The sequence below is a fragment of the Pseudonaja textilis genome, chromosome 10 (assembly GCF_049901715.1).
Source record: "Pseudonaja textilis isolate UNSWEBS1 chromosome 10, rPseTex1.2, whole genome shotgun sequence".
Taxonomy (NCBI): Eukaryota; Metazoa; Chordata; class Lepidosauria; order Squamata; family Elapidae; genus Pseudonaja; species Pseudonaja textilis.
Window position 1 is genome coordinate 10,142,429 of NC_141999.1, and position 26,928 is coordinate 10,169,356.

Consider the following 26,928-nt stretch of genomic DNA (forward strand, 5'->3'; position numbering starts at 1 on the left):
CAATAGTTCAAATGGTTCTTCCAATTAAAAATTGTGAATATCATCATGTGGACATCTTCAGGTGGTGATGAGGCTTCTGTCCGTTGACCTTGGCATACTTTGATAAAGGTTTGCAGCTGCGCAGAGAAGAAATAGAAACCTAAGCAAGAATGTACTCCCCCCGCCTCCTCAGTTTATACAATACTCGTTTGTACCACCTCCAGCTCGCTTCCCATACTTTTCTCCCCGCCTCCCCCCGTTACTTATGGCAGCCGAAAGATGCAAAGCAAAGGTAGAAGATCTTGAAGGCTGACATACAGAGTGAAGTCAGGGATTCATTCCTGTTAATCTGATGCAGCCAACAGACATTCTCTTCTCTGTTGTTGTATATAGAACGAGGCATCACTCCTTCACTGTTGTTCTGAAATCTACCAGCTGGAATCAAAAACAGAGAACTTCAGGAAGGGTTTGTGGGTAGCATATCGGTCTCTTACTCAACGAAGGAGATTTGCAGCCCAAGATCTCCCAAAACATCACCTTTTAATCCACTTCGACCCCCAAGATCATTGACTAGAGAAAGAGCCAGAGCTGAAAAGAGGTTTTTTTGCAGACTACTTTGCCAAATTGCCCTACGATGAGAACATTGTGCTGTTGTTTTTTTATCAGGAAACCTCAGATAAGTGAGATTCATAACCTTAATAGCAGAGTACAAAGCTTATAGTTGTGCCTACTTATCTAGCACAAAATGTGCGTAAATATTCTAAAGTGGGTCATCAAGATCGAGAGCCGGGAGAGAGGCCACTCGGACTTTTCCAGGGAAGCTGGAAACGCTCTGGATTGCAACGGAAGGCCCTTCAGCCTTGATCTCAGCCCTTGGCCAAATATCTTCAGGGCTGCTCAGTTGAGGAGCCTGGCAAGGACAGAGGATCTGAGCTGATGACCGCTGGCTCCAGGCACCCAGGGGCAGCTGGAAAAGCTCACGAGGAGATTCTAAAAGCATCAAAGCAGGCAGCCCTTTTGTAGCGAAGGCCCTTCGGGAAACGGGAAACGGCCCTTCTGTCTGAGTAAGAGCCTGGGCCTGCAGGTTTCCAAGACCTGAGGGGCAGCAGTCCTGCTGGAAGTTCTTCTCTGACCTGGACTTCAGTGCCCTCGTGTTTAATCAACAGGGCTGGGGATTATGGGAGTTTAAATCCAAGACTCCTGGAGACCCTTGGAGGGAGAGAGGGCCACCTTGAAAGCTACCAGCACAGCAAGACTGATTTTCCTTGACAAGTCAACGGGACTGAAGAGCAAGTCAAAAAAACACCAGTCCAATTCACTAGGAAGGCCAGTTTGGTGTAAATAGTTAAGGCACCAGGCTAGAGGCCTGGAGATTTGTGAATTCGAGTCCTGCTTTAGGCATGAAAGCTGGCTAGGTGACTTTAGGCCAGTTCTTCTCACAGCCCAACTCGCCTCTCAGGGTATTGTTGTGGGGAATGTAGAAGGAGGGAGGAGTATTGTATATGTTCGTGGCCTTTCTTGCAAAGTAATAAAGGCAGGATAACATAAAAAAAAAAAAATGCAAAAATATCCACAATTTGAGTAAGAATCGCTGCAAACTCCTGCGTGTTCAACCTTGCATCATTTACAAGGAAAGCAGATTCTTTTCTCATTCAAGCAAGTCCTAACTTCCCCCTTGGAGGAAACTAAGTACAAAGGACCACCAGTGAAGAAGGCAGATTCTTTCTCAGTGAGCAGCAGACGTATTTTTGCATTAACAAGATTTCCTAGTTCCAAACTCGTCCTTGTCAAAAGGACGAGATAAACTGCAGAGTTGGAGAAGCCGTCCCTGGCCTTTCTGGGAACTGAAATGTTTTGTTACTTCCCTGGTTATTATTATTATTTTTTTAATAACAATGGAAACCATACATTGTCTGCCTCCTCTGTGGGGCATTTGGTTATTTGCTTTTGTGCATTGAATGGTTTGAGGCTTGTTTTTCTCCCCTTCCACATTTGGCAATCTGGAAAATTGAAAGAATGTAGAGGAGGACCAGTCTTTGAAGATCTTAATCTAGCTGCTTCTCTTAAAGGAAGACAAGGCAGTGTTTTTGTTGATTTAAACACAAATATTGTGCAACGTTGTGTGTCGACATTGAGAGTGAGCAACCAAGGATGCCCAGCAATGTTGCAGCAAAAATTCCAGACAAGCCCCTGAACCCGCAAGCCACAGTGTCAGTTTTGAAATCAGACACTGAAACAACTTTATCTCCAAAACAGAAAGTTTTTCCGGAACACTGTTATGTTACCTGTATCTTGCCAATCTTCAAATACAAATCCCCAGAATTCAGTAGAGTTAACAAACGTGTCCCAATTTCCTTTGGCAAATATCAAAGAACTTGCATGTTGCATTTTTCTTATGTTAGGTTTTTCTATTTTTTTATTCCGCCTTGGTCCTCTAGATGTTGCTTCACTACAACTCCCATTATCCCAAACTAGCGTTTTGTGAGTCAGGTTTAGCCTAGTGAGAGTTCGAAGACCATAACTTGAAAAGGGTCACGGTTGAAACTGTGGGGTCTGTGTGCTCAGGTAGACACCCTCGTTCATGAGACGGGGGCAACGCCTTCTTTGCTATTACCACCCTCTCTTTTTCTCTGCTCACATTCTTAATTCAGCTGAAGTTGGAGCAAAATAAATAGGAGGAAGATGCTGAACCCCGTCTCTACTCCTTAAGCCCCGAGTGGACTCTTGTCTCACTGTTCACATCCTCTCTAGGAGAGGACAAATACCAATGCTTAGATCTATTGTTTCCTTTCCCTTTCTCCTTTCCTCCTTCTCTCTCTTTCCTCTGTTTCCTTTTTCTTTCCCTCACCTTCTCTTCCTCTCCTCCCCTTCCTACCTGTCCCTTCCTCCTCCTACTGTGCTCTCCTCTCCTCTCTTTTGCCCTCCCCCATAGGAAAAGCCAGTCCTTTTCGTGTAGGCAAAATGTTTCACCCCCAGCAGCCCCCTCTCTTTTTTGTTTAAAAATAATAATTTTTTATTTTTTACAAACATACAATAGCCCAGCAAAGACTGAAAAATAATAATCATTCCTTGAATTCAGTCTGTAGTAGAATGGGATATGGACTTGCAAGCACGCACAGGAGCATCCTCTCTCACTGCTGCAACATCTGGCTCCAGCACCCCCTCCTCTCCCCACTGATGAAGGTGTTGTGGTGTTGTCAGGAATAAAAATGAAGCAAAAGGTTAGAATATCTGGCTTATAAAATTGTTCTTTTAATAGAAATAAGTGGAGGCATCAAAGCCCACTAACATGTACAAAATGTAGGAGAGACGAGAAAACAAAAATCAACAGACACACGTATCCAGACCTCCTTTCTACAAAAATTCTGCAGCGTGATTGAAAAAAAATCATCGTTCAGCATCCAGGACAGTCGGTAGAAAGATTTCAGCCCAAACGTACACATGCATAAATATCATCCAGTCCAAAGCATTCGGGCTTTCTAATTCTGATGGGGAAGGGAGGTTGGAGAAGAGAAGGTTCCTAGCCTGGGAAAAACTGGCAGCAAAAGCTTCTGGCCTCCCCCTCCTCCTTGCCATGAGCTCTTCCATTTTTCTAACTGATCTTCCCCCAAAACCTGAATTCATGAGGAGATTGAAACTCAGGCTTTTTCGTGATCGTGTCACCCGGTCTTTGGACTCGAGGAAGAGAAGACAGCACAAAGCCTCTTATTGTTGAGGTCGAAGGCACCAAGATAAACTTCAACTGGCTTAATGTATCTCCCACAGAGCTGGCTCATTTTTTGGAAGACGGATAAAGCTAAAATACAGAGGAGGGGGTGAAATCTCATAGGTGAATCAGGTGTTTGACAGACAGGGATGACCCAAATATTCGATTCTTCCCTTTATGAGTTGTAAAGGTGGTGGGTTTTTAAAAAAAACCCTTATCTTAAGCTTACTTTTGGTCATAGATTATGGGGTGGGGGAGATACCCCCCCCCCCAACTCTGGCAAGTTACACTCTCAAATTTGGACACAAAGCAGGTGGCGAGGGCTGCCAGGAAACAAAGGAACGACCACCTGTGCTCTAAATATCAAACCACGATATTAGCTTTTTGCAAAGGTCAAACCACATCAAATTGCTCCGCTTAGAAAACCTAGGATGAGTCCTGATGTTGCAACTGTTGTCCGCACTGTGTCTCAGTGTGTGTGTGTCGCTCGGCTAGCATTCCCACAGGTGTTGGGACTTCAGTGTCAATCATTCCCAGGAATTTGGGGAATGCTAGTGTAACTAATTGCTGTTTGGATCTCGACCAACCAAAAATGGGGTAAAGGGGAGTTGGGACAAAGCTAACATCCCACTGCATTCACTGGAAGCTGGTCATGTGCTCCCATGCTTGTTTACACAGAAGTAGGTCCCAGGGAATTTAGCGCGGCTGAGTCCCTATCAGTACGTGCGGGGTTGCAGCTGAAATAAACAGACCATCCAGAGCCAACCCTTTATGAAGATTCCCCATGTTATTTCTCAACGGACTCTGTTTAGGGATTTTAATTTCTACTCTCTTGGGAAAAATAGGACATGTGTTTGGCAAATGGAAGATGCAACCTCGCTCCTCTTAAAAGCTGTGCATATAGTGACACTCGGGTTAAGCTTATTTACTTGCTTACCAGTAAGCATGCATTGGAATTTGGAATAGTCCAAAAGAAGAACATATCTTCAGAAAGACATGGTGTTCTTTGGCATATGATCCCGTAACTACCACAAACGCAGACAGGGCTTTAAAAGAAGGCTGAAGATACACTCGAGAGGCCCAGTAAAATGATGCCTAGTATACAATTTCACAGGGTGCAATCTGGTTGAGTTGGAAGGGGTCTCCAAATGCAGCTTGGTGGCATCACAAATGTTTGCCGTGTGCGAAGGGCCAATCTCAATTCTTGGCATGGCCATTTGAAAAGGGCAGATTATAGGTGACAAGGAAGCCTCATCTCTGTGTAAAAAAAAAAAAACTAGAGAAGAATAAATCTCGAGGGTGGTAGATGATTAAAGTTGATAGAAGGAGCCCATAGGTAATTGGGGGGAGGGGTCTCCGGAGCACTGCTTTAAGGTCTGTTAGCTCAACCCACCACAGTTGCATGGACCTTCCTTCTGAAAACGCTAGTTGTCAAAGCCCATCTCTTCCCCCTTCTCTAAACTCACTTTGACCCACTGAGGTCCAGCGTCGTCCCAGGTTCTCCTCTCCAAACAAGCTTACCACTGCATTTAAAAATATCACAAGTAGTATCATTCCCACATACAAAGTTTTGGATAGACAGATGCTCTTCTGAAGGCACGTGTCTACCTGGCAGGTTTCCCCAAGGCTTGGTTCATGGTAGACAAGCAGAAGTCCTAGATGGTTTTCCCAAAACCAGGAAGGATGCTTTCGTCTGGATATTGCAGAAGGCAATCCGTGAAGGCACCAGTGCTGAACAAGTGCCCTGACGTAGGGCATAGAATTGTGGGGTTTGGGACTGCATAGTGCAAAGGTGCTGGACAAAACAAAACAACCCCTCCCCCCCCCCCAAATCAGTGAAACCCAGAGCAAGAGCTATTTTTATTCAAAATATGGAGGCTAGGAAGTCCACTCCTCCAGGGGAAGTGCTGGTTAAGTGCCATCTCTATCTCCCTCCAGGAAGTTCTTCCAGAACTTAAAAAAGGAAGAGACCAAAAGGGTATCTGTAAGTATTTCTCTCATCATGGCCGATAGGCTGACATCTGTTTTACATGGCAGCAGTGAAAGTAACCATTCCATCCATTCTCTCTCAAGCACTGCCTAAAATGGAGGAAGTTTATAGAATCCCAGGATGAACCTTGGGCTGCTCCATCTAGTTCTGATATTCAGAACCAGTTCCGGGCCTCAGGAAGGATCCTAAACTGATCCCTCTGGCCCAGGGTCCCATTTGTGGATCAGGAACTCTTATAACAACCAAGTGGATTCCTAAAAGCCCGAAGGCTGCCAGCTCTGATTCAGAAAGATGCAAGAAAGATGGATGTAGCTTCTAAGAGGTATACCAACCATGTGTTCTCCCTTCAATCGGAGACAGCAGAGCTACAGTACCGCCCTCCAGGAAACAAAACACGAACTCCTTTCCCACCAAAGAGTTTGGTCACTTCCTTTCTGACGCAACCTCCAACTTATCATCTCAGTTGCCTGGGCAGAGCAACCCGCAAGCAAGATCTCCAGTGCAAGAGGAGGGGAAGACCCCAGCATTAGCTAGCTATCCTATTCAGTTTCCTAAATGACAGCAGGAGAGACATTCCCGGAGCAAGAGTACCTAAAGAAGAAGCTGGCGGTAAATCCCCAGCAGCTGGTGTGTCCCCTTAGTTCAGTCCCGCTTTGGCCAGATTTTGTGTTTGACCTTGACCATCATGTAGAGGGCTGTGAGGCTACAGCAAGCCATCAGCACAAGGCACATGATGGAAAAGAAGGGAGCGAGGTCGCCATGCAGATCAGCATAAATGTGCCGCCTCGTCTGGTAATCGATAAGCACCGCCTCTAACTGGATGAAGGTACAAAGCATGAGGAACATGTGGAAGAGCTGGTGGCCCTGTCCAACAAAGTGACACTTCCCGGGAAACCACTTCTCGGGGTAAGGGTAGGCGAAAAAAAAGGCTGCAACCAGGAAGCACAAAACGTGGTACTTATGGTAGGTAGCAGCCAAGTCATTTTTCCCGGAGATGGTGGAGGTGTAGATACGATGGAGCACAGGGCTGATGTCTAAAGCATAGGCTACCGCGGAGGGCATTTCCTGGCAGAGCCTGCCCTGCAGAGGGGAGAGGTGAGGGCATCGGTATTTGGCATAGCAGGAACCAGCACAGGACAACCAAGCCAACCCCACTGCGCCCAGAATGTAGAAACTGGAGATCCAGGCGTGCCATTCTGGCTCAATGGCGTAGTAGTAATGCACCAAAGCGCTACTGTACTGGTAGGTGGCCACCCCGACATAGTCCAAGAAGAAGAACGTGTAGTGGCAGAACTCAGACTTGGCTTGCAAGAGATGAGCCAAGCTGCTGAAGGTGGAGTAGATGATGGAAGACACAGCCACGATGCAGAAGGGCTGAGCGTGCAGGTCGCCCACAAAATCAACTATCTGGGAGAGTTGCCAGAACCGCCCCAGCAGCATGAAAGCCGCCAGCAGATGCGTCCAGACGTTGAGTGCTTCGTTATGCTGCTGGAAGAGGGACAGGAAGTAGAAGGTCCAGCTCCGGTGGAGGGGTCGGTAACCGGCGTGGATGTAGGGCTTGCGGAAAAGCTGAGGCACCTCTGAGGCTGCCATTGTGCAGGATGGAGCAGGCAAGGCCTTGGACAGAAGTTGAGGGATTTTGCACAAGTGCTGGAGGTTGATGAAGAGGTGGCTGAGTTTTTCGGATACAATCGTTGCCATGACAGGAACGGGAGAGACCTTGAAGAGGGAGGCAAAAAAGACATTCAGAGGGAGAACACAGCAAAGCCAGCGGGATTGATCTTGATCGGCATTCTAGGATAACGGAAGTCAGTGGGCCAGCAGGCCATTGGGAGGAAGCAGATGTGCGCATCAACACCCTCCCCCTCCCAGCACATAAACACAATTCGGCAGGAACTTAAGACTGCGACAGCCTGATGCCTCTTCATCTGGAAATTAAGCCTAGCTGAACGCAGCAGGACTTGCTTTTAAGTAAACACACCCTCTACTATACTGCTTGGATACAACCAAAACAGGAATGCAAAAAAAAAAAAAGAGCAAAGTTCAAGACGGTAACATGGACAGTAGTAACATGTCAGAGAATTACTGTTAATCCAAGATGAATTTGTCTGGCTTATCAAGTATGATTGCCGTCTTCCTCTAATTTTAGTGGCCTTTGCTAACCCTTGGATGGCTTTTATTTCTCCTTCTTTTCAAGGAACTGGATCTTAACAACCCAAAGACATTTAGAAACTTGGCCAAACCGATGGGGGCCCAGACTGATGGTGCTAAATGGTGTACGGCTTTTGGGTTTATCCCAAACAACTTGGAGCATTTGAAAGCAAGACTTGAAAAGTCAAGAAATTGGAGGCTTAGTGGAGTAACAGGCCAGGCAGGAAACGTCAGTAGAGGTAACCCTAATTGATTGCAAACCATTCTTACCTTGATTCAGATTTGACAAAACACTCCCATCCAGGCACCCTTGTCTCATCCGTTTTTTATATAGTCCAAGAAGAATTAATTGTAATTCTAAATTTTCTAAGTTGTCAAATTGCATAACTTCAGAACAATCTAATCCAGGGGTCCACAGAATGGCCCCAGAAGGTTGGGGAGCACAGATCTAACCCAGATACATAAGTAAGGAATAAGTAAGTCAGGTGGGTGGACGTGCACCCAATATAGGTAGCCCTCCATGTACGAAGCAAAATTGAGCCCAACATTTCTGTTGTTGAGCGAGACATTTGTTAAGTGAGTTTTGCTCCATTTTACAACCTCTCTTGCCACAGTTGTTAAATGAATCACTGCGATTGGTAAGTTAGTAACCTGGTTGTTAAGTGAATCTGGCTTTTCCATTGATTTTGCTTGTCAAAAAGATGCTACAGGTAACCACGTGACCTTGGGATTAAGCCACATTCACACAAGTATGAACCAAGCGCCTGAATTTTGATTGCATGATCATGGGGATGTTACAATAGTCCTAACTGTGAAAAATGTAGAGAAATCCCCCCCCTTTTTAGTGCTGTTGTAACTTTGAATGGACACTAAGTGAACTGTTGTTAAGTCGAGGAATACCTGTAGAAAATTACTTACAACTTTCCTGGAGCACAAATGATAAAATACTGCTTAGGATACTGTACAACAGGGGTGTCAAACTCCAGCCCGCAGGGTGCTTAGATCTGGCCCATGGGGCTGCCCTGGAAACAGTGAAGGACCAGCCCACGATGCCTCAGCCAGCCAAAATGGAGCTCAGGAGGGCCCTCCCGACCTCCGTTTTCGCTGGCAGAGGGTTGCAGGAGGCCATCGCAGGCGAAAACGGAGCTCGGGAGCCCATTTTCACTGGCAGAGCGCTTGGGCCATCACAGGCACCCCGGCATGAGTGATGTCAAGCTGGCCTCGCCCTCTGGCCATGCCCCTTCACTCCTCCCAAGGTCAAACACAACCCTGATGTGGCCCTCAATGAAGTTGAGTTTGAAATCCCTGTTGTACAACAACGGAGAGGAATGGAGATCAATGTGTGTCTTGCCTAAAGAAGTAGGTGTTTGAAATCAAGGTCAGACCTCAAAAAAACCAAAGGGTTCCTAACTTTATGGAGATGGAGACAATTACCGGAGAAATGAGAGGGGCTCAGCTCAGGGGCTGCGTTTTGTGTGTCCACAGGGGAGAGAAAGAGAGAGAGAGGTGGGGGGAGAGCTCATCCTTCTTAAAAGACTGCCTGCTGCAGCACATCTGCACCACCTAACAGCTGGGTTTTCTCTCTCTCTCTCTCTCTCTCTTTTCTGTAGACTTGTTTTTCTCTCCTAGCCAGAAGACAAATGTGCAGGGCTAGCTGTCTAAGGGAGGCATCAGCTACAATGCACGTGATGAGTCTTTCACCAGGCAGCCGTGAGACCAGATAAGCTTTTCAGTATCATGAGCGTGTTGCTGTGGGCCGTTTGACAGGCAGAAAATGCGATGTGCCCAGTGCACCACTCAGGAGCAGCATGGCTGGGTAGAAGAATTAGTTCTAGGGCTCTTTTCTTTAACTGCTGTTCAGGAAGTCTGTCTAAACCTCCGGTAGATTTAAAAAAAAAAAAACAAATTTCCTAGTTTGAAAATGGTTGCCAGACATCATATTTATTCTGGCAGCTTTGTCCTCTTGCACAACACAAGAAGTAGATTGGTTACTTCCTCAAATGTCTTTTTCGTTCAGGCTGCACTTTCTGGATGGGAAGGAGCTGGCTCAGGATTACGTTTTACTATCTGCCAGATGCTAAAAACCGACTGAGATTTACTCCAAGAATCAGATGGGTGACTGTGATGATGGCATCAGGCGAAGAACGATCGCCTTCTCTGCATCGCTTCTCCCCAATCAGATGTCCTCTAGATGCTCTGGACTCCCAACTCCCATCAGGTGATGGTCTTGACAGTCAGACACATCGGGAAAGGCACCCTTGGGGGAGGAAAGGCTGCCCGGGCTGACCACGTGACGATCTGGTAAGAAAGGGTAAAGGCACAAGCCGCGTTCATCACACAGTTATGCTTCACCTCACTCGGGGCCTCAAGAGGGTCACTTTAGAGCATAAATACAGGACTCAAGTTCTTCACAACTATAATGGTGGCTTCCATACAATGGGAGGTGAGTAGGAATAATCCAATCTCACGTCTCCATCTTTTTTTCATTCCGTTCTTGCAGAGGCCCTTGATTTTATCTGTTTTACTTCTATAAATAAACTAATAATAATAATAATAATAATAATAATAATAATAATAATAATAATGCTCATCTATTTTAAGAACGTAGACTTCATCTCCCTTAAGAGCTGTGGTGGCGCAGTGGTTAAATGCAGTACTGCAGGCTACTTCTGCTGACTGCCACCTGCCTACAATTTGGCAGTTCGAATGTCACCAGGCTCACAGTTGACTCAGCCTTCCGTCCTTCCTAGGTGGGTAAAATGAGGACTCAGTGAAGCAGTATATAAGTCTAAGTGCTACTGCTATAAGAAAGCATTCTCATTCAACCTTCCATAATTCTGGAGAGGATGATCAAGAGACTTCCTCAGATTATGGTGCTACCTTTATTAATAATACTCTTGGTAACTAACCACTTTGGATGGCCAGAAAGAGAGGAGTGTTTTCTTTTGGTCTGCAGAAATATCTAGGAGACTTCACCATATTTGGTGCAGCGGTAACTGCCATAAAAGGCCCCAGGATTTTCAAAGGACATCTTGATTTATTCCCGTGAGATAGGGCTCATTTGTTTTATTAGGTGTGTAGGAAGTATTAGCTTTCCGTTTGAGTTCTATGCAAGCATATCTGTAAGAGGCAAGCAAAGAAAGTCAAGATGCAAATTGTGACCTTGTTGCTTTTTAATGTCCATTGTGCACAGGGCGCAGAGCTTAGATTGCAAAGGTGTAAAGAGGGCGGAATATGACCTAGATGGAGATATACGCAGGAGCGGTTTCACAAAGGTCTGAAGCATATTTTAAGTCCACAAGGAAATAACATCTTGCAGAAGCCCAGGCAGAGCAAATCCCTAATTCACTGAAGTAAAAGCTCCAGCGTAATCAGACTTGCAAAATTCTGTTATTACAGCCAATCTCAATAAAAGTAGTTTTGGCCTTCCTGGTGTGTGTGTGTGTGTGTGTGTGTGTGTGTGTTGTTTTTCTGCTCTGATCTACTAGCGGAAGGACTGAAGGAAACCATCTTTTTCCTTTCCTTTCTTGCAGATGCCGTTGTCTATATCTGCTTTTCTTCTCTAAATAAACTAATAAGAGCAACAGTGTACAAATACAAATCAGGAAAATGTGCTTGGGACAAGATAAAGTGGGCTAGACAAACAATGGAGTTGGTCAAAAGAGATAGGAAGGTAGGGTTTGTTTATGTTTTACATTTTTAAGAACATATGTGTGAGTTACAGCTTAAAGGCAAATACGAGCCCACAAATGCACTGACAACTAGGCCAAGGCTGTCTGATATCCAGTAAAGCTTCTACCAACTTGCATATTTGATGTGCCATCTTGTAGCTAACATGGCCCTTCCCAAACATTATCAGGCTACATGTGTGTTGAAACGGAGGTTCTAAGTGCTGGGTAAGTATGATAAGGAGGGTGAAAGCGCATGGGATGGGTGCGGGGTGTGGGACTAGGAATCCCTCCACCTAACACACACTGGCAAAAAAACCCAAACAACAGAGCCACAACAGAGAATGTTGGAAGCAAGATGTCAGTTTCTGGATTCCAAGACCTAAAGATTAGTCCCAGGCTTGGTGAAGCGCAGGAGAAGCAGGACATGCTGGCTGTCTTCACGTAGCACACTCAAACCAGCTCCAGGTAGTCCAGCTTCTGACCAGTTCTAGAGAACCAGTAGCAGAAATTTTGAGTAGTTCGGAGAACCGGCAAATACCGTCTCTGACTGGCCCCACCAACCCCATCTATTCTCCGCCTCCTGAGTCCCAGCTGATCGCCAAAAATTGCCATGTCATTTTTTTTCAACACCCTTGTAACTTCAAATGGTTACTAAGCGGAATAGTTGTAAGTTGAAGGCTACCTGTACTTAGGGGAACTGTTTTTCAGCTTTACACACAGCATGGGATCTCCAACCAAACGGGCTGGATTGATGGAACATTGTAAAGCAATTAAAAAGGAGCCATGATTAAAACTAACCATGTTTAACATGCTGTGTGAATGGCAGCCTCTAGGGGTTAACACGGGGCAAGAAGGTACACGAACAGAATAACAGAGTTGGAAGGGACCTTGGAGGTCTTCTAGTCCACCCCACCTGCTCAAGCAGGAGACACTCTACCATTTCAGACAAATGGCTGCCCAATCTCTTCTTAAAAGCCTCCACTGATGGGGCATCCACAACTTCTGGTGGCAAGTTGTTCCACTGATTAATTGTTTTCGCTGGCAGGACATTTCTCCTTAGTTCTAGATTGGCGCTTTCCTTGATTAGTTTCCATCCATTGCTTTTTTGTTCTTCCTTTGTAGAATAAGTCGACACCCTCTTCTTTATCAAAACCCCTTAGATATTGGAATACTGCTATCATGACACCCCCCTTGTCCTTCTTTTCATTAAACTAGAACAGTGGTGGCTAGCCTTTGGGGGCTCCTGTGCCCAAAATTGTGTGCACTCGCATGCCAGCACCCAGAAGGCAATGCGTACACCCCCTGCGCATGCATGTAATCCCCCCACGCCGCCCCCTTACCTGCACTGCGACTCACAGCTGATTTTCAGCCGGTGTGAGGCCTTTTTCAGCCTCCCAGAGGCTTGAAAAGCCTCTGCAGGCCAAATAATAAGCCTCTTTCATCACGTCCGGTGTTTACAGGAAGTGACAAAACGGGCCTATTATTTGGCCTGCAAAGCCTGCAGAGACTTTTTTGAAGCCTCTGGGAGGCCGAAAAGGCCTCAAACCAGCCGAAAATCAGCTGTAAGTCACACGCATGCACAGTGAGGTGAGTTTGCCTGCAACTCACATGCCGGCACTAATGGCTTTGTGTGCCACCTGTGCCAAAGGCTCGCCATCACGGAACTAGACATACCCAGTTCCTGCAACTGATCTTCATATGTTTTAATTCCAGCCGCCTAATCATCTTTGCTGCTGTTCTCCGCCCTCTTTACAGAGTCTCAACATTTTTTTTATATGATGGTGACCAAAACTGGATACAGTATTCCAAATATGGTCTTACCAAGTGATTATACTGTGGTACTAACACTTCATGTGATCTTGATTCTATCCCTCTGTTATCAGCGACCATCCGATCATCACTGAACAATTTTTTAAGATAATTCAAAAAATGGCAACCAGAGAGCTATAAAACCCCTCGTTTTATAAAACAAAGGAAAACCCAACCACAAAATCCATCTGGATGGGCCCAGGTGTATGAATCTCTCTTGTTAAAGGCCAGGGAGATCAAGGGATCCAGGCAGTTCAAATGGGCAATAAAAGATTTATTGCAAGTTTAAGCTCTCTACAAGAATCTGAACTACTAACAGTCCAAGCATATTGGCGCTAGATAAAAGTCACAGGAATTCAAGGAGGGCTGGACTGAGATCTCTTGTGGGAGTGAAGGGACTCAAGACTGATGACGTGTTTGACCCCTCCCTCAGGCTCAGCCTCATCTCCTACCCCTCTTCGCTAGTCTCCTTTTCGAATTCAGCAGAGATGAGTGGTACTTAGAAATTAGGAACGGAACAAATTGTCAGTGGCTAACAAAAATGTCTGAATACATTATATTCATTTTAAAACTTTTTCTTTTTCTGTTCTCAAACATCACCCACTAAGGGTTATGTAAATAGAAATTGCACTCAGGTTTTATATTAAAAGTGCTGGTGCTCAAACAGAAGATCGCCTTCTGTACAGAATTCTACAGAGCAACAGAGTGTGGGATAAAGGTTAATGAGCATACCAGGAATACGACGTCATTCATGAAAAGGTCCAAGGAAGTATTTTGCATGTTCCCTACTATACAAAAGGTAGTGAGGTCCAGTGGTGGGATTCAAACATTTTTACTACCGGATCTGTGGGCATAGCTTGGTGGGCATGGCACAGGAAGGTTACTGCAAAATCCCATTCCCTTCCCACCCCACTAACCTGCTTTCCAGCTCCGTTCTCCTGTGCAAGGCAACCAAAGAAGACTCAGTCCATCAGCTGGGGCTCGGGAGGCAGAGAATAGATGGGGGCGGGGCCAGTCAGAGGTGGTGTTTGCCGGTTCTCTGAACTACTCAAATTTCTGCTACTGGTTCTCCAGAACTGGTCAGAACCTGTTGAATACCAACTCTGGTGAGGTCTACGGATTCAATTTGGAGCAGAGGTGACATTCAGCAGGTTCTGACTAGTTCTGGAGAACCGGTAGCAGAAATTTTGAGTAGTTCAGAGATCCGGCAAATACCGCCTCTGACTGGAGATTTTACAGTATCCTTCCCCTGCCAGGCCCACCAAGCCAAGCCCACAGAACCAGTAGTAAAAAAATTTGAATCCCACCACTGGTTTGGAGGCGTTTATTTATATGGCAGCTGAAAATGGAACCTGCATAATTGGAAATAGGATATCTGCACCTTAACTCCTGAGTAGGTGTTGTTGAAAAATATACTTTGGGTTTCTATTTGTCCAAATCCACACCAGTAAACTTTATGATGATTTAATAACCAACACACGGGACAGGATATCTTAAGTGTTCCGAATGTAAAATTAGCTACATGAAAGACCTCTAAAGGAAGTTGTATTTTTGACAAAAAAAAAAAAAATAGAATATTTTTCCAATGAAATAATTAGAGTATTTTTTTTATTTAAAAAAATCCCTGGTTTTGATTTCCCTTTGAACAAAGCAACAATCAGCCTTAGTCTCCCTGGAAATGTCGCCCCTGCTTTCCAGTTTCAAAGGCAGCTTTTTATCTCCTGCCAGAGATGGCTAATTCAGTGCTCGAGCCAATCCTTCATCTGACTGAGCGCTTCATGAAATAACAGAGACGGTCTTGCAACACATTAAAAGGAAAAATAACCCCAAAGTCTGCTCTGAATCCAGCAAGCGCAGCCAAGGGAAATTCACTTGTGTGTTTGGTGATTAAAATCCATAGCTAAGATTGGGGTCTTTGGGGGACGGGGGCTGCACTTTATTTTATTTTGTTTTATTTATGTGTGCAACCCATCTCATTATCGAGTGGTTCGGATGTGTGTGTGTGTGTCCTTTTATTTCATTTCTTTTTTATCTAGTTTCTTGGAGAGCCCCTGGCTGGATCTGGTATTTGCAAGGAGGTTATTTGAGAGTCAGGAACTCAGTTTTTTGGATGGTCCTAACAAATCTATTTTGTTTTGGGGTTTTTTCCCCCGGCAAGAAAATCTACACACTGAAAATCAGTGAATGTGCAGTTGAATGTTTTCTGCACAGTTAATGGTGCCTTCTGGTTGTTATAAAATGTTCCCATTCTTTGCTTCACACGCTCAGAAAAAGACGTGGAATGTATTTTGCATAATTCCTCCTTCGGATTCTTCAGAAATTCACCTTCCTTCTTTCTTGGTACACTGGAAAAAACTGGTCAAAGCCGATCAGCATCAGTTAACGCCCATGCAGGTCAGACTTTAACCAGGTTGAGAAGGACTCAGCAGACACAATGGCCCTCCGTGCTAAAACTTTATAAGTGTTACCTCCCGTCTTGTCTGACTGGATCTGGTAAGCTGGTTTCAATAACAACTGGAGGGCAATATTAACAGTACAACAAACGTTCGGCTTCTTGTAGCTTTGTGTGCCAAGCAAATCAAGCAGCTTTGACTACTCTATGACCCCATTTTTACATGGAAACTGAAAATCAGGTAGCCAGGCCTGTCCTATGAACACAACCAGGGTTGACTCAGAGAGGTGTGGTCTTCATGCATCCAGAAGGTGCCAGGGCCATCAATGCTGATACATGGGGCTTGGTCTCTCCCATCATCTGCTATTTGTTCCTTTCTACTTGGGATCTTTCTTGATCTACAGCCAGCATCTCAGCAAGTGACTTCAGGTGGTAAAACATAAAAGCAATTAAAACAATAGCAAACAAATATACTCAGCACCAAGTAAAACTGTTACTATGGATGGTCATAGAGACAGGAAAAGGAGCCCCAGGCCTGGTCACACAAAGAAGTTATCAAGCCCGAAATTGACCTGGGGTCAATTGTGTATTTTATGTCGTTGCAGGGGTGTCTTTTCAAATGTGGGAGGGCAGCCTGTCAAGCCCAAAATTGATCTATGGGTAGCCATTTTAGTTAGGCTTAGTATATATTCTTTTTTCTTACTTTCTCTTTGGCAGTTATAGGGGAAGGGTTTCGGGCTTGCCACATTCCTAAGCGGGGAGGAATGGAGATAGAGAGAGTTGTTTAGAAGTGATTCTTCTTCCCGTGGGAAAACAAGCTGTTATACTTAGGCCTCTTGAGGTGGAGATTTATGACATCAAGCAATGTTGAATTACTTCTATTGGAGAATGTGACTTTTGGGGGTTGATTCTAACTTCTAATGTTGTGGGGTAATTTTGAGTTGTGTCAGATCTGGAATTACCACGGACTTTGCCAATTTGATGCTTTCCTAAATAAAAGAAATTCTCTTGGAAGATGGACTTTGTTCTTTTCTTTTTAAATGGGTTTAATCACTTGGAAACCTGACAGAAGGCTCCATGATGTTGCAAAAGGCGAGCAGGCTAAGGGTCATCATGCTAATATCTGAAGGAAGAAGGTTCCCTGAGGGCAGAAATAGGGCTGAGGAAGCACCTGTCCTAGATCCTGCCAGCCAATACTCCTTAGCTGATGGGACCCGCAGCAGACCCAACCTGCCTGACCAAACTGGGCAGGTCGAAATGACAAGAAGATAGACCTAATCCACGCCCAAGCCACGAAGGGCTCTAAAGGTGACAACCGCTCAGTATAAAACAGGGACTGCAATATCTTTTAGATGTGAAAACCCTGCACGCCACAGATTTTCCTCCTTGCCTGCCTGTATTTGCTCAATTGGCAACCTCCTAACAAAACAGCTGTAACAAAAGACACTATCTAGAAGAGGTTAGGGGGAAAAAATAAAAGAGAGTAGATTCATAACGTCCCATTCTAAACAAGGCTGCAGGGAGCTAAAAGCTTGCCACAATATAGCCATACATGTTTGCACAAGCCTTGATTCGTTCCCATGATCCTAATCACATTCACTTGTTTGTTTTAATTTGAAGTCAGCCCGACTCTCAAAGAAAAAGGAAACACAAGAAAAGAACCAGCAAAGATCTTTAAAGCCTATGACTGTAGGTGTGAATTGAAATAATCAGGTAAAATAGTCGAAGCCAGATTGGCTCAGACCGGCAGCCCCATGAAGAGGTGAATGGCAGCTGGCTTGGGGTCAAATCTTACATGCTCCAAACAGAATATTCAAAGACCAAGGACACTGAAGGTTCTGGTAAAGCTCATCTGGAAAACACCAACCTTGTTATGTATACCAGTGGTTGTTAATTAACAGCACGCATCTCACTGAAAGACTCAGAAACAGTTCAGGTGAGCCACAAGGTAAAGAACTGAAACTCGAATCAACTCTTGAAAGCTTGCTGTAAAGGATAACATACCAACAGGATGCTTAAACATGTATGTATATTTCGAGGAAAATGAACTAACTTTCATTCATTCGTTTGTTTGTTTGTCTGTCCAACTTGTATCCCAGCAAAGGCGTCTCTAGGCAGCTTGCAGATATTGCATAGAATGCAGCATAAAACATTCAAACAATAACTAAAGGTCTTAAATTTAAAAAGCCAGTAAAAATAAAACTAAGGAGAATAGAGGGGGGAGCAAAGCGCACGCAGGGTGCAGGTGCCAATGTGCCACACCCCATTGGGGTGACAGACTAGTTGGCATAGCCATGACCAAGGCCTTTCAGAAAGCCAAAAGGATGGGAATAGATCTGACCTGGAATGGGTCAGATCTACTGCAGAGAGCAGGAGCCATGATAGAAAAGGCTCTTCTGGACCCCCATCAGCTGAGATTCCTTGGCTGACTGGGTCTGCACTGCAGCATGCCCCTTCTACCTGCACAGGTGGGGCTGGCTAATCCCACGGAAGTACCAGTTTCTCAGATTTCTACCAAGATCCAGGTTCTTTGATCACAGTGACAGGTGGAAGGCAAGATGCAAGGAGCTGAGAATCAGTGGTACAATCTGTACAAACTTTCTCCGACCCTTGAACATGGTTTGAGTATGCTACGTTCTGTTCTACACATGGAGGACTAGTGTATAAAGAAGAAAACACACTACATTCTGTCCTACAGATGGAGAACTAGCGTATTAAGAAGAAAGTGTTAGTCCAATGCTTTGAAACGTGCAGTGGTTTTTCTAAGATACTTTTAAAGATCTACATCATATTTTTTTATGATGTCATGTTATATTCTACCCACAGATGATTATTCTGTATCACTAATAATTTGTTAGGAAACCAATCTTGGGTTTCCTTTCTGAAATTCCTTGGGATTCTCTAGCACCTTCTCGTCAATGCAGTATAATAACTAGGTTCTACTCCAGCTTTAGGCATAAAATCTGGCTGGGGAACTTTGGGTGGGTCCCTCTCAGCCCAACCCACCTCACAGGGTTGTTGTTTTGGAAAATGGGAGGAGGAAGGAAGATTAGGTATGTTCACTGTTTTGAGTTATTTGTAAAAAGAATAAAGGATCAAAAAGAAATGATAAAATGAATAACATTAAAGCACACTTTTGGTTTCTTGCATGATGCACTTTCCCAATCAACAAGGGTCTTTCCCAGATGAGTTGGATTTTGACTTCCACTGCTTCCATCCTCAACTTTTGTTTTTCTCTGGACCAATTTAATATCTTCCTGTTGGCCTCATCCACCTTTCTCGAAAGCTCCACTGGCAATTTGGAAAGCTGCAGTCCTAGCCTACTTGAGGAGGTGGCTTAGGTAGTAGACTTAAATCCCAGAAACCGTGGACCAGAAAAGTCTGTTTTATAAAACTAAACCACCGGAGCAAAAAATGGGGCGATCCCTTTAACTGAATTAAAAAGCAAGCACACCCAGAACCAAAGTCAGCACATTCTCCCAGTCTCATGCTCTACCATGTCATTGACAATGGAACAGCTTTCTGCTTTTTGAATAATAATCCTCCCTGTGCCACTTCTATTACTATTAGAGTGTGGGGGGGGTTATTATTGTTGTTATTATGTCTGGTCACCCAATCAGTCCAATGTCTAGACTAGATTTGGCATTTTTACCCACCTATGTGGGGTTCTTCCCAAGGTCCTCTGGGATAGGCGAATGCTTTGAAGGTGTTCAAAGTATATTATTATTTATTGGTAATATAAGCAGAAGGTGGAGGAGAAACATCAGCTACAGCTTTCTTTCATAATCTCCACAGCCACCCAAGTTTATATGGCAACAGGCAGATTTGAGTGCCATTCGATTAATTTTTTTTTAAAAATATCACCACTAAGACAGGAGCACCTTTTTCAAAACAGGCAGACTAGCTCTGAAGAGCACCACCCAGTTACATAACTCTACATGGTGGAAAAGAGGGGGGGGGGGTTGTGCTTGGATTTTTCCTTAGAAGCAATTCAAGAATTTGTGCACAAATTCAAAAGCACCTGCCCCTCCCCTTCTGATTTTAATATACATGGTTTGGGATTCAAGCAGCATTAAAAAAGCCACTGAAATTTTCCCAGTTGTAGTTTGTTTTTCATCTGTGTCTCCAGCTTAACCAGCTTTTTCCAAGCCTTCCCAATATATTGGATTACAAGCTGCCAGAAAGTCCAGCCAACAAAGGGTGGAATAGTTGTCAAGCCACCACTTTTGCCCACATCAAAAGGTTACCAAGTGAGAAAGGCCAAGAAAGGGATCGTTTTTTCCTCCCCAGATTGCCCATAGTCGAGAAGCCCAGTCTGCTTCCGGAGAGACTTCAAAAGTCATTGAGGCTGGATTGTACACAAACAAGCTAAGGCTAAATCACACAGTGGCTTAGACAATGTGTGAAGCAGGCTGGTGGTTTAAGTCAGGGGTCTCCACACCTTGGCAACTTTAAGCCTGGAGGACCAACTCCCAAAGCTGGCCGGGGAATTCTGGGAGTTGAAGTCCTCCAGGCTTAAAGTTGCCAAGGTGTGGAGACCCCTGGTTAAAGTCCCAGAAAGCCAGGCAGAGCCACCTTCTTCTCCACAAGCTGTTTTCAAGCTACACACGGGCTCGGAGCAACCAAACCGCCCCCACCCAGAATAAACTTGTACTGGTCTGAGCAAAAAAAACCGCCTCTTTCTGAAAAAGGGTAGAGGTATCAGGAGGGCACTTAGCTGCTCTCCCCCCCGTCCCTGTCCCCGTTTACTGAGTGTGGCAAGGGTGGCGCTGAGGGTAGCAGACCTTATTATAGTCCAGCAGAGTTCTGGCAAGACTTTGCAACAGACGAGCGAAAGTTCCAACGCCCCAAAAGCGGCACAAGCAGACAATCTTATCCTATTCGGGGTTATTCCGAAGTAAGCCCTGCTGGAACCCAGCGCCCTGCGTTCCCCACTGGACGGGAGCTGCAAAGGAAGGGAGAACGGCACTCTTCCCCCCCCCGCCTCCCCGCCCCCCAACATACCTCTTTTGAGAGAAGCTGCCTCTTGACTTTCTCCCGAGGCGGAGTAGTTCTGAAGCAGAAGTTGCTCTCGCCTCGGAAAAGCAGAAGCTCCCCCCCCCCCCGGCGACACACCCGTCCTCCTCCTCGCTTCAGCCCCACCCCCACCCCCACCCGCTCAACTCCAAGCGGCTGGCTTCTTCCCCGCGGACCCGCCCCGGCTGGGATCCTTCATAGTTTCAGGGAAAGCACGAGGACGCCCGAACAACCCCGAGTGCAAAACGCGCGTTTAAGGCGCCCGGGCATCGTCTACTGGAAACAGAGGGGGCTTTGGCCGTGCAACTCGCTCGCCTCCTCCGCCAAGACCGGGGAGGCTTTGCAGCGTCCCAGTTTTCCCCTCCTCCAGATGCGCCCCCTCCCCGTTTGGTTTTATTTATTCCCCCTCCCCCCTTTTTTTTTTTTCCTTTTACTGACCTCCTCCTGCTCCTTCCCGAGGATGCTGGGTGGGGAAGCCGAAAGGCTGCGAAAAGCCCAAAAGCGGGAACGGGAGAAGGGCCCCGGTCTCGCAGGGCAAGGCCGCCTCTCTGCGGCAAGAGAGCCGCCTCTCCCTGGGAGACCCGCCTCACCTGTTTTTTCCTTTTTCCCACGCAGCTGCGCGGGCACGAACCAAACAGAAGCAGCGCCGCCGCCGCCGCCGCCGCCGCGCGACTCCGACCGGCCCTGCGCCCCTGGAGGTTGCAGGCCGACGGTCCGTACCCCCCGCACCCAACCCGCCCGGGGAGGAAGCTCTAGGGAAGAGGCGGCGAAGGACGCAGCGCCATCCGTCCCCAGCTTTCCCCTTTCCCGCTTGTTTTCATGCCTCCTGGTAAAAGGGAGCGCGCCAAACGCTGGCCAGCATCTTCCTTTGGGTCCAAAACCTGAGCCAGAGGAATCGGAGACCGGGCCCTTCGTCTGTCCGCCCGGAATTTTCTCTCTTGGGTTGCAAAAGGTAGAAGGAAGCTCACGCTTGTAGTGGGCCACCTCTTGAGAAGGGGAGAAACTTAGGGGCTGTTTGTGGTCTGCCCAGATCTTGACAAGGCATACAGCTGAACCAACGACTAGGCAACTCATGTCCCAAAGGTGCTTTTTCAAGAGGCAAGTGGACTTTCCGGTTTTTCTTTGAAGACATTTCACTCCTTCAGAAGTTTCTTGCATGTGAAGCAAAATGTCTTCAAAGAATAAACCAGAAAGTCCAGTTGCCTCTTGAAAAAGCACCTTTGGGACATTCATGACCTGGATGACTGAGAATCTCCCTAGACATTTAGGCAACTACATGCTGCGAAAGCTTAGACTTCTTTGTTATGTGAAGACACACAATCTGATTAAAATAAATAGTAAAACTAACCATTAGTTTTGAATGCTGCCTCCAGCTAAGTTGGTGCTACTTAGAACATGCCTATTAAAGGCATCTGTTCAATTATCTCAGTGGCACAAACATTTATTTTGAGTCCAATCAAATCCAACTTCAGTCATTCCCAGCCTGGCTGTTAACAGACGAGGAACATTCTTTGTTGTAAGCCAACATGCCTAGAGATAAGCCAGGCTAGGGAAGGCTGTTCCAAAACATGGGTGGAGGAGACTGTGGAGCTGTGCTGGTGAAAGAAACCGTGGTATCACCAAGTTTCTGTAGAAGCTTTGATAAGGGAATGATCCAAGAGCCGTATGGTCAGAATCCACATCAAAGTCCCTATCGGCATGACTCCTCTCTGCAGGAGGAGCTGAAGCCAGTCCCACATGAACCAAGGGTGAAGCAGTGGACTTCAGCAATACACACCATGGACAGGAATAGCAGCAAAATATTGGATGGCAGAGCTGGGAACGCCCTGTTTGACCAGCAAGGCTTCATACCCAGGAGACCCCAAGGGTTTCTCAGGTGACTATAGCTACACTTCTACCCGGACCCTGATTTACAATGAATGCCACTCATGAAACTGGCAAACGCCTCTCTGAAAGGCCTGGAAAGTGGCATTAATATCAAACATCCAATTCCCTTTCCCCAAGTAAAGTCTTATTCCCTTGCCTTATTCTACTTGTCCATCACCACCATAACTGCTTTGTGCCTGTCCTACTCTATTTCACACCTACCCACTAACCTCATCTCAACTCTTTGCTGGTCCCCAAAGCCAAAGAATACCAACACACCACTCAACCTTCTGATCCTGCCATCCAAAAATTGGGCACTGATCTTGGGAGTACTTTTGCATTACAATCGGCCTCCCCTAGCCTATCTACACTTTCCTTTGGTGCCATTAACCAAACACCTTCTTCTACACACCTCACCCCATTCTCACCTAGGTATGTTTATGAAGAAGCTACCAACCTATAAAGAACAGGTAAACGTGGGATACAATGCTGCAGCCATCGTCACAAGGAAAAACAAGGACAATCACCTTCTTCTCCCACCTGATGTGGTGGGAAGTTTGGTAGCTTCAGTGAGGCTGAAAGGAATGCTGCATGGAGCAGGAGATTCCGCTTTGCAGGTAAAGTCAGATGGGAAGCAGTTTACAAGAGGAAACAAAATGCATCTGAGTAGCTTCAAAATCAACCCCAGAAAAGGCAATGGCAAACTACAATATTATTGTCAAACAAACACATAAGATTTAGAGTTGGGAGGGGCCTACAAGGCCATCAAGTCCAACATCCTACATACCGTGAACATATGTGAACATTACACATTGTATGGATATGGCTAAAACCGTCAAAATTAAATTGACTGCACAATAGGATGATGATGAAGTACAATCCTGTCATCCAGGACATTTCCAGATGCAAACTGTAGAATGAATGAATGATTTTTTTATGACTTTACTCCACCTCCTCAATCCAGACAGCTCTAGGCAGCCCAGACACCAATAATAAAATTTATACAATTATAAATAGAAAATGATACACTATCAAAACTAAAGCCACCACCAGTGACTTGACAATCGGTACCCAAAGGCATTCCAAAGAACTAGGGTTTTTCTCAGCTTCTTCAAGATCACAAGAGTAGATAGAGCCCATCCTTGTCTGTCACAGGAGAGTCCCATACAGAATGCCTACTGCCTGGTCCCCCTCCTCCACTCTGGCCATCTGCACAAAAGGTGGTTTTATAGATAGCCAAGCCCCAAGCTGATTGCTCCCTTTCACAAGTAGCAATCAGTACCTTGAATGGCACTTGGAAATGCACCAAAAGCTAGTACAACTTTGACAACCAGTGTAACCCTATCAATAGCATCACCAAGCAGTAGCTATCTGCTTCACTGCATGTTCATGTTTTTCATATAGCAATAGTACTTAGACTTATATACCACTTCCCAGTGCTTTACGGTTTAGAGTGCTCTAAGCGGTTTAGAGTCAGCATATTGCTCTCAACAATCTGGGTCCTCACTTTACCGACCTCGGAAGGATGGAAGGCTGAGTCAACTTGAGCCTGGTGAGACCCGAACTGCCAAACTGCTGGTAGCTGGTGATCTGCAGAAGTAGCCTGCAGTACTGCACTCTAACCACTGCACCCCCATAGCTCCTATCAGATATCAAACACATCTCTGTATGCGCCGGTATACGAAGTATAGATAGAAAAAGATGAGATTAAAAAATAACATGGAATTGTATAACTAACTTGTTATTTTTTTGATCTCATTCAAGGTAGGGATATTCAAGCATTATCATGAAGACCTAATGGAGCTAACCAAGGTTACAGGGAGATAGAATGGCTATAGTGAATCCACTTAGAAAGGACAAAACTGGCGGATTTAAAAGGTGCAAATGAAACACCACTTAAAAGCTGCAGATAATTAAAGTATTTACAACTTCTATCCAATAAGATTTGCTCATTATTTACAAAGACATGGAAGAGACAACGGACAAGTTTCAGCAATGAAAGATCAGATAGCTAAGATACAAAAGATATGCAAAGAGAAAGTGTTTACCTTTGCTTGATTACAGGAAGACCTGTAAACTGTATGATATCTAGAACATCTTACTGTTCTTTTGAGGAACCTTCACAATGAAAAAGAAGTTGTAAGAACCTAGGTTTGGAGAAACAATATTCTAGAATAGGAACATAAATAAGAACATTTTCCTCTCCCTGTTTGAACTTTTACATTGAACCATGTAAACCAAATGACCAATCCCTCCTGTACTGGACAATAATCAGAAAGAAGCCAATGCCCATAGTTTATTCAGGCCTGCCAAAGGAAAATCCTACCCTTTGCAAGGTTGAAGGAAGAAGAGCACAACAGTAAGGTAAAACAGGATCAAGATGACTATAAGAATGTCTTGGAAGCCTAAAACTATTATAACATGTTGAAAAGGTTAATATTTTTCCATGCAGTCAGTAGACATCAGCCCCAATAGAATCCCAAGAAACTCATTTTGTTTCAGGTAAAATGTTTTTGGGGGCTGGTCTTATGTATATTGGAGCTCTGGAAAAAAAAATTAAAGACCTGTACTCTAAGAAACACTTCAGAATTCAAAATACTGTATAGTTAGTACATAAAATTTACTTGGCTGCTCTTAGGAAATCACTGTAATCTAGAAAAGAGAGAACTGAGTTTTAAGGTTTTGTTTTTATTGCATAGGGTCATCTTCATAAGACGGACAGCTTATAAATTAAACCATTCATCTCTTTTCTGAAACAAAACTTAAATTCCCTAATGTAAGAACATTTTAATTCAAATAAAGTATTATTCAAATACATCGAGGCATTCCAAGCTTTCAAAATGAACTTTTCAAATTGATCTTTTTCCAATGTTATCCCCAGATGTTTTAAGTCTAAGTCTAGTAACTGCTGTGGATAATGGTCAAATTAAGCTAAAGTATTTTAGAATTTTGAGTGGCATCAGCTTGAAGAGACTTTTATAACTAAATCGATACTTCCTAAGGCAAGGATCCAAAGTTATACAAGCATTATATTACTGTATGAGTGAGATGTATGACAGGGCAATTTCACTTGAATACCTTTCCATTTTCTAACCTTCCTACTACGATTTAAGTAAAACCCAACAGGATTTAGATAGAAAACAACTGAGGAAAATAACTGATGTTTCTCCAATTGGGGAGAATGGATTAAAAGTAAAAAAAGTATCTTCCTTTCCTGACAGGAAACCCCATTCACAACTTATTTAAAAACCAACTTTTTACTTGAAGCGATATTGGTGCTTGTATCATGACAGGATGTATTATCCTAGGATGTATACTTTCATGCAGGAGCACACATGCAGAAGGCAAAATATATAGCCATTGTTTTAAAAATGTGACTACTAAAAAGTTTATTTATATGCTTTCTGAAGTGTTCTCAACATTCTAACTCCAACAACTTTGCATTCCAGCAAAAACACCCGTTAAATATTAATTCATCTATTTCGCATTGCAGAATGCAACAGCAGATTCAAGCTCTAACTTCTGCATTTGTTCGCTTCAATCCACCAGAAATGCAAAAATGGGGGGAAGGTTTTCAGTTGTTAAGCAAAATGTTTCAAATTAAGTTACAGGTAATTTTTGGAGACATGTTTTTTTTTAGCAACAGAATATATAGAATATATAATAAAGCTAGAAAAGACAAAGGTGCTCTTAAAAGATTTTGCAAAAGATTTCTATGGTTAATATGTTTTGTTTAACATTTTATCTGTTTTTCAATTAAATGTAAGTTATCAAGGGTCACTTTTATGTGATGGGCAGCTGCACAAATATAATAAAATGAATTTGATCCGGTGGTGAAACATACCTTGTTATCTTTACAAAAATGCACATATGGCTTGCAATTACCCTTTTGCAACATTTTTAACTTCTCAATCAGTCCAGCAGCCTAAAATTCTCTTAACGATCTCCCATTGATAAGATTTGATGTCAATATGCTTTTTAACCTAGTCAAAGGTCAGGCAGATGTCCCTATCTGCCAAGATCCACACTTACCTGAAGGGTAAGCCTTACTATAATCAACCAAATTATTACCAAATAAAAATACATACAATTTATACATCAAAGTATTTCTAAAAAATTCTTGGTCTTCAGTGCTTTATTTATTTTACGTTTTAATAAAATTTACCTGACAGCTAGCTATACTACTTCAAATGTATGTTTTTGATATTTTCTGAACCCAACATACTTTCAAAAATGTCTACACAGTTCTTACAGTGGCAAAACATTCGCTATCTAAAGACAGCAGAAAAGTGCACCAAATTTGATTAAGTCTATTTATTAATAACTGACTAAGTCTAAGATACAGAGA

General features: G+C 44.4%; 1 protein-coding gene across 3 annotated transcripts; it reads right to left on the reverse strand.

Moving 5' to 3' along the window:
- Positions 1-224: 224 nt before the first annotated feature.
- On the reverse strand, positions 225-21,312 carry PAQR7 (progestin and adipoQ receptor family member 7). 3 transcript variants are annotated; one of them, XR_015744763.1, is made up of 3 exons: positions 21,153-21,312; positions 6,267-7,394; positions 225-414 (listed from the first exon to the last, which is right to left on the reverse strand). XR_015744763.1 is itself a non-coding variant. In XM_026702577.2 (2 exons), the coding sequence occupies exon 2, from the start codon at positions 7,374-7,376 to the stop codon at positions 6,318-6,320; it is 1,059 nt and encodes a 352-aa protein (XP_026558362.1). In that variant the 5' UTR covers positions 7,377-7,394; positions 21,153-21,312; the 3' UTR covers positions 3,212-6,317. The 3 variants fall into 3 exon arrangements, 2 of the variants coding, with proteins under 2 accessions (XP_026558362.1, XP_026558361.1); XM_026702577.2 differs by lacking the exon at positions 225-414 and having other exon boundaries at positions 3,212-7,394; XM_026702576.2 differs by lacking the exons at positions 225-414; positions 21,153-21,312 and adding an exon at positions 20,703-20,779 and having other exon boundaries at positions 3,212-7,394.
- Positions 21,313-26,928: the final 5,616 nt, after the last annotated feature.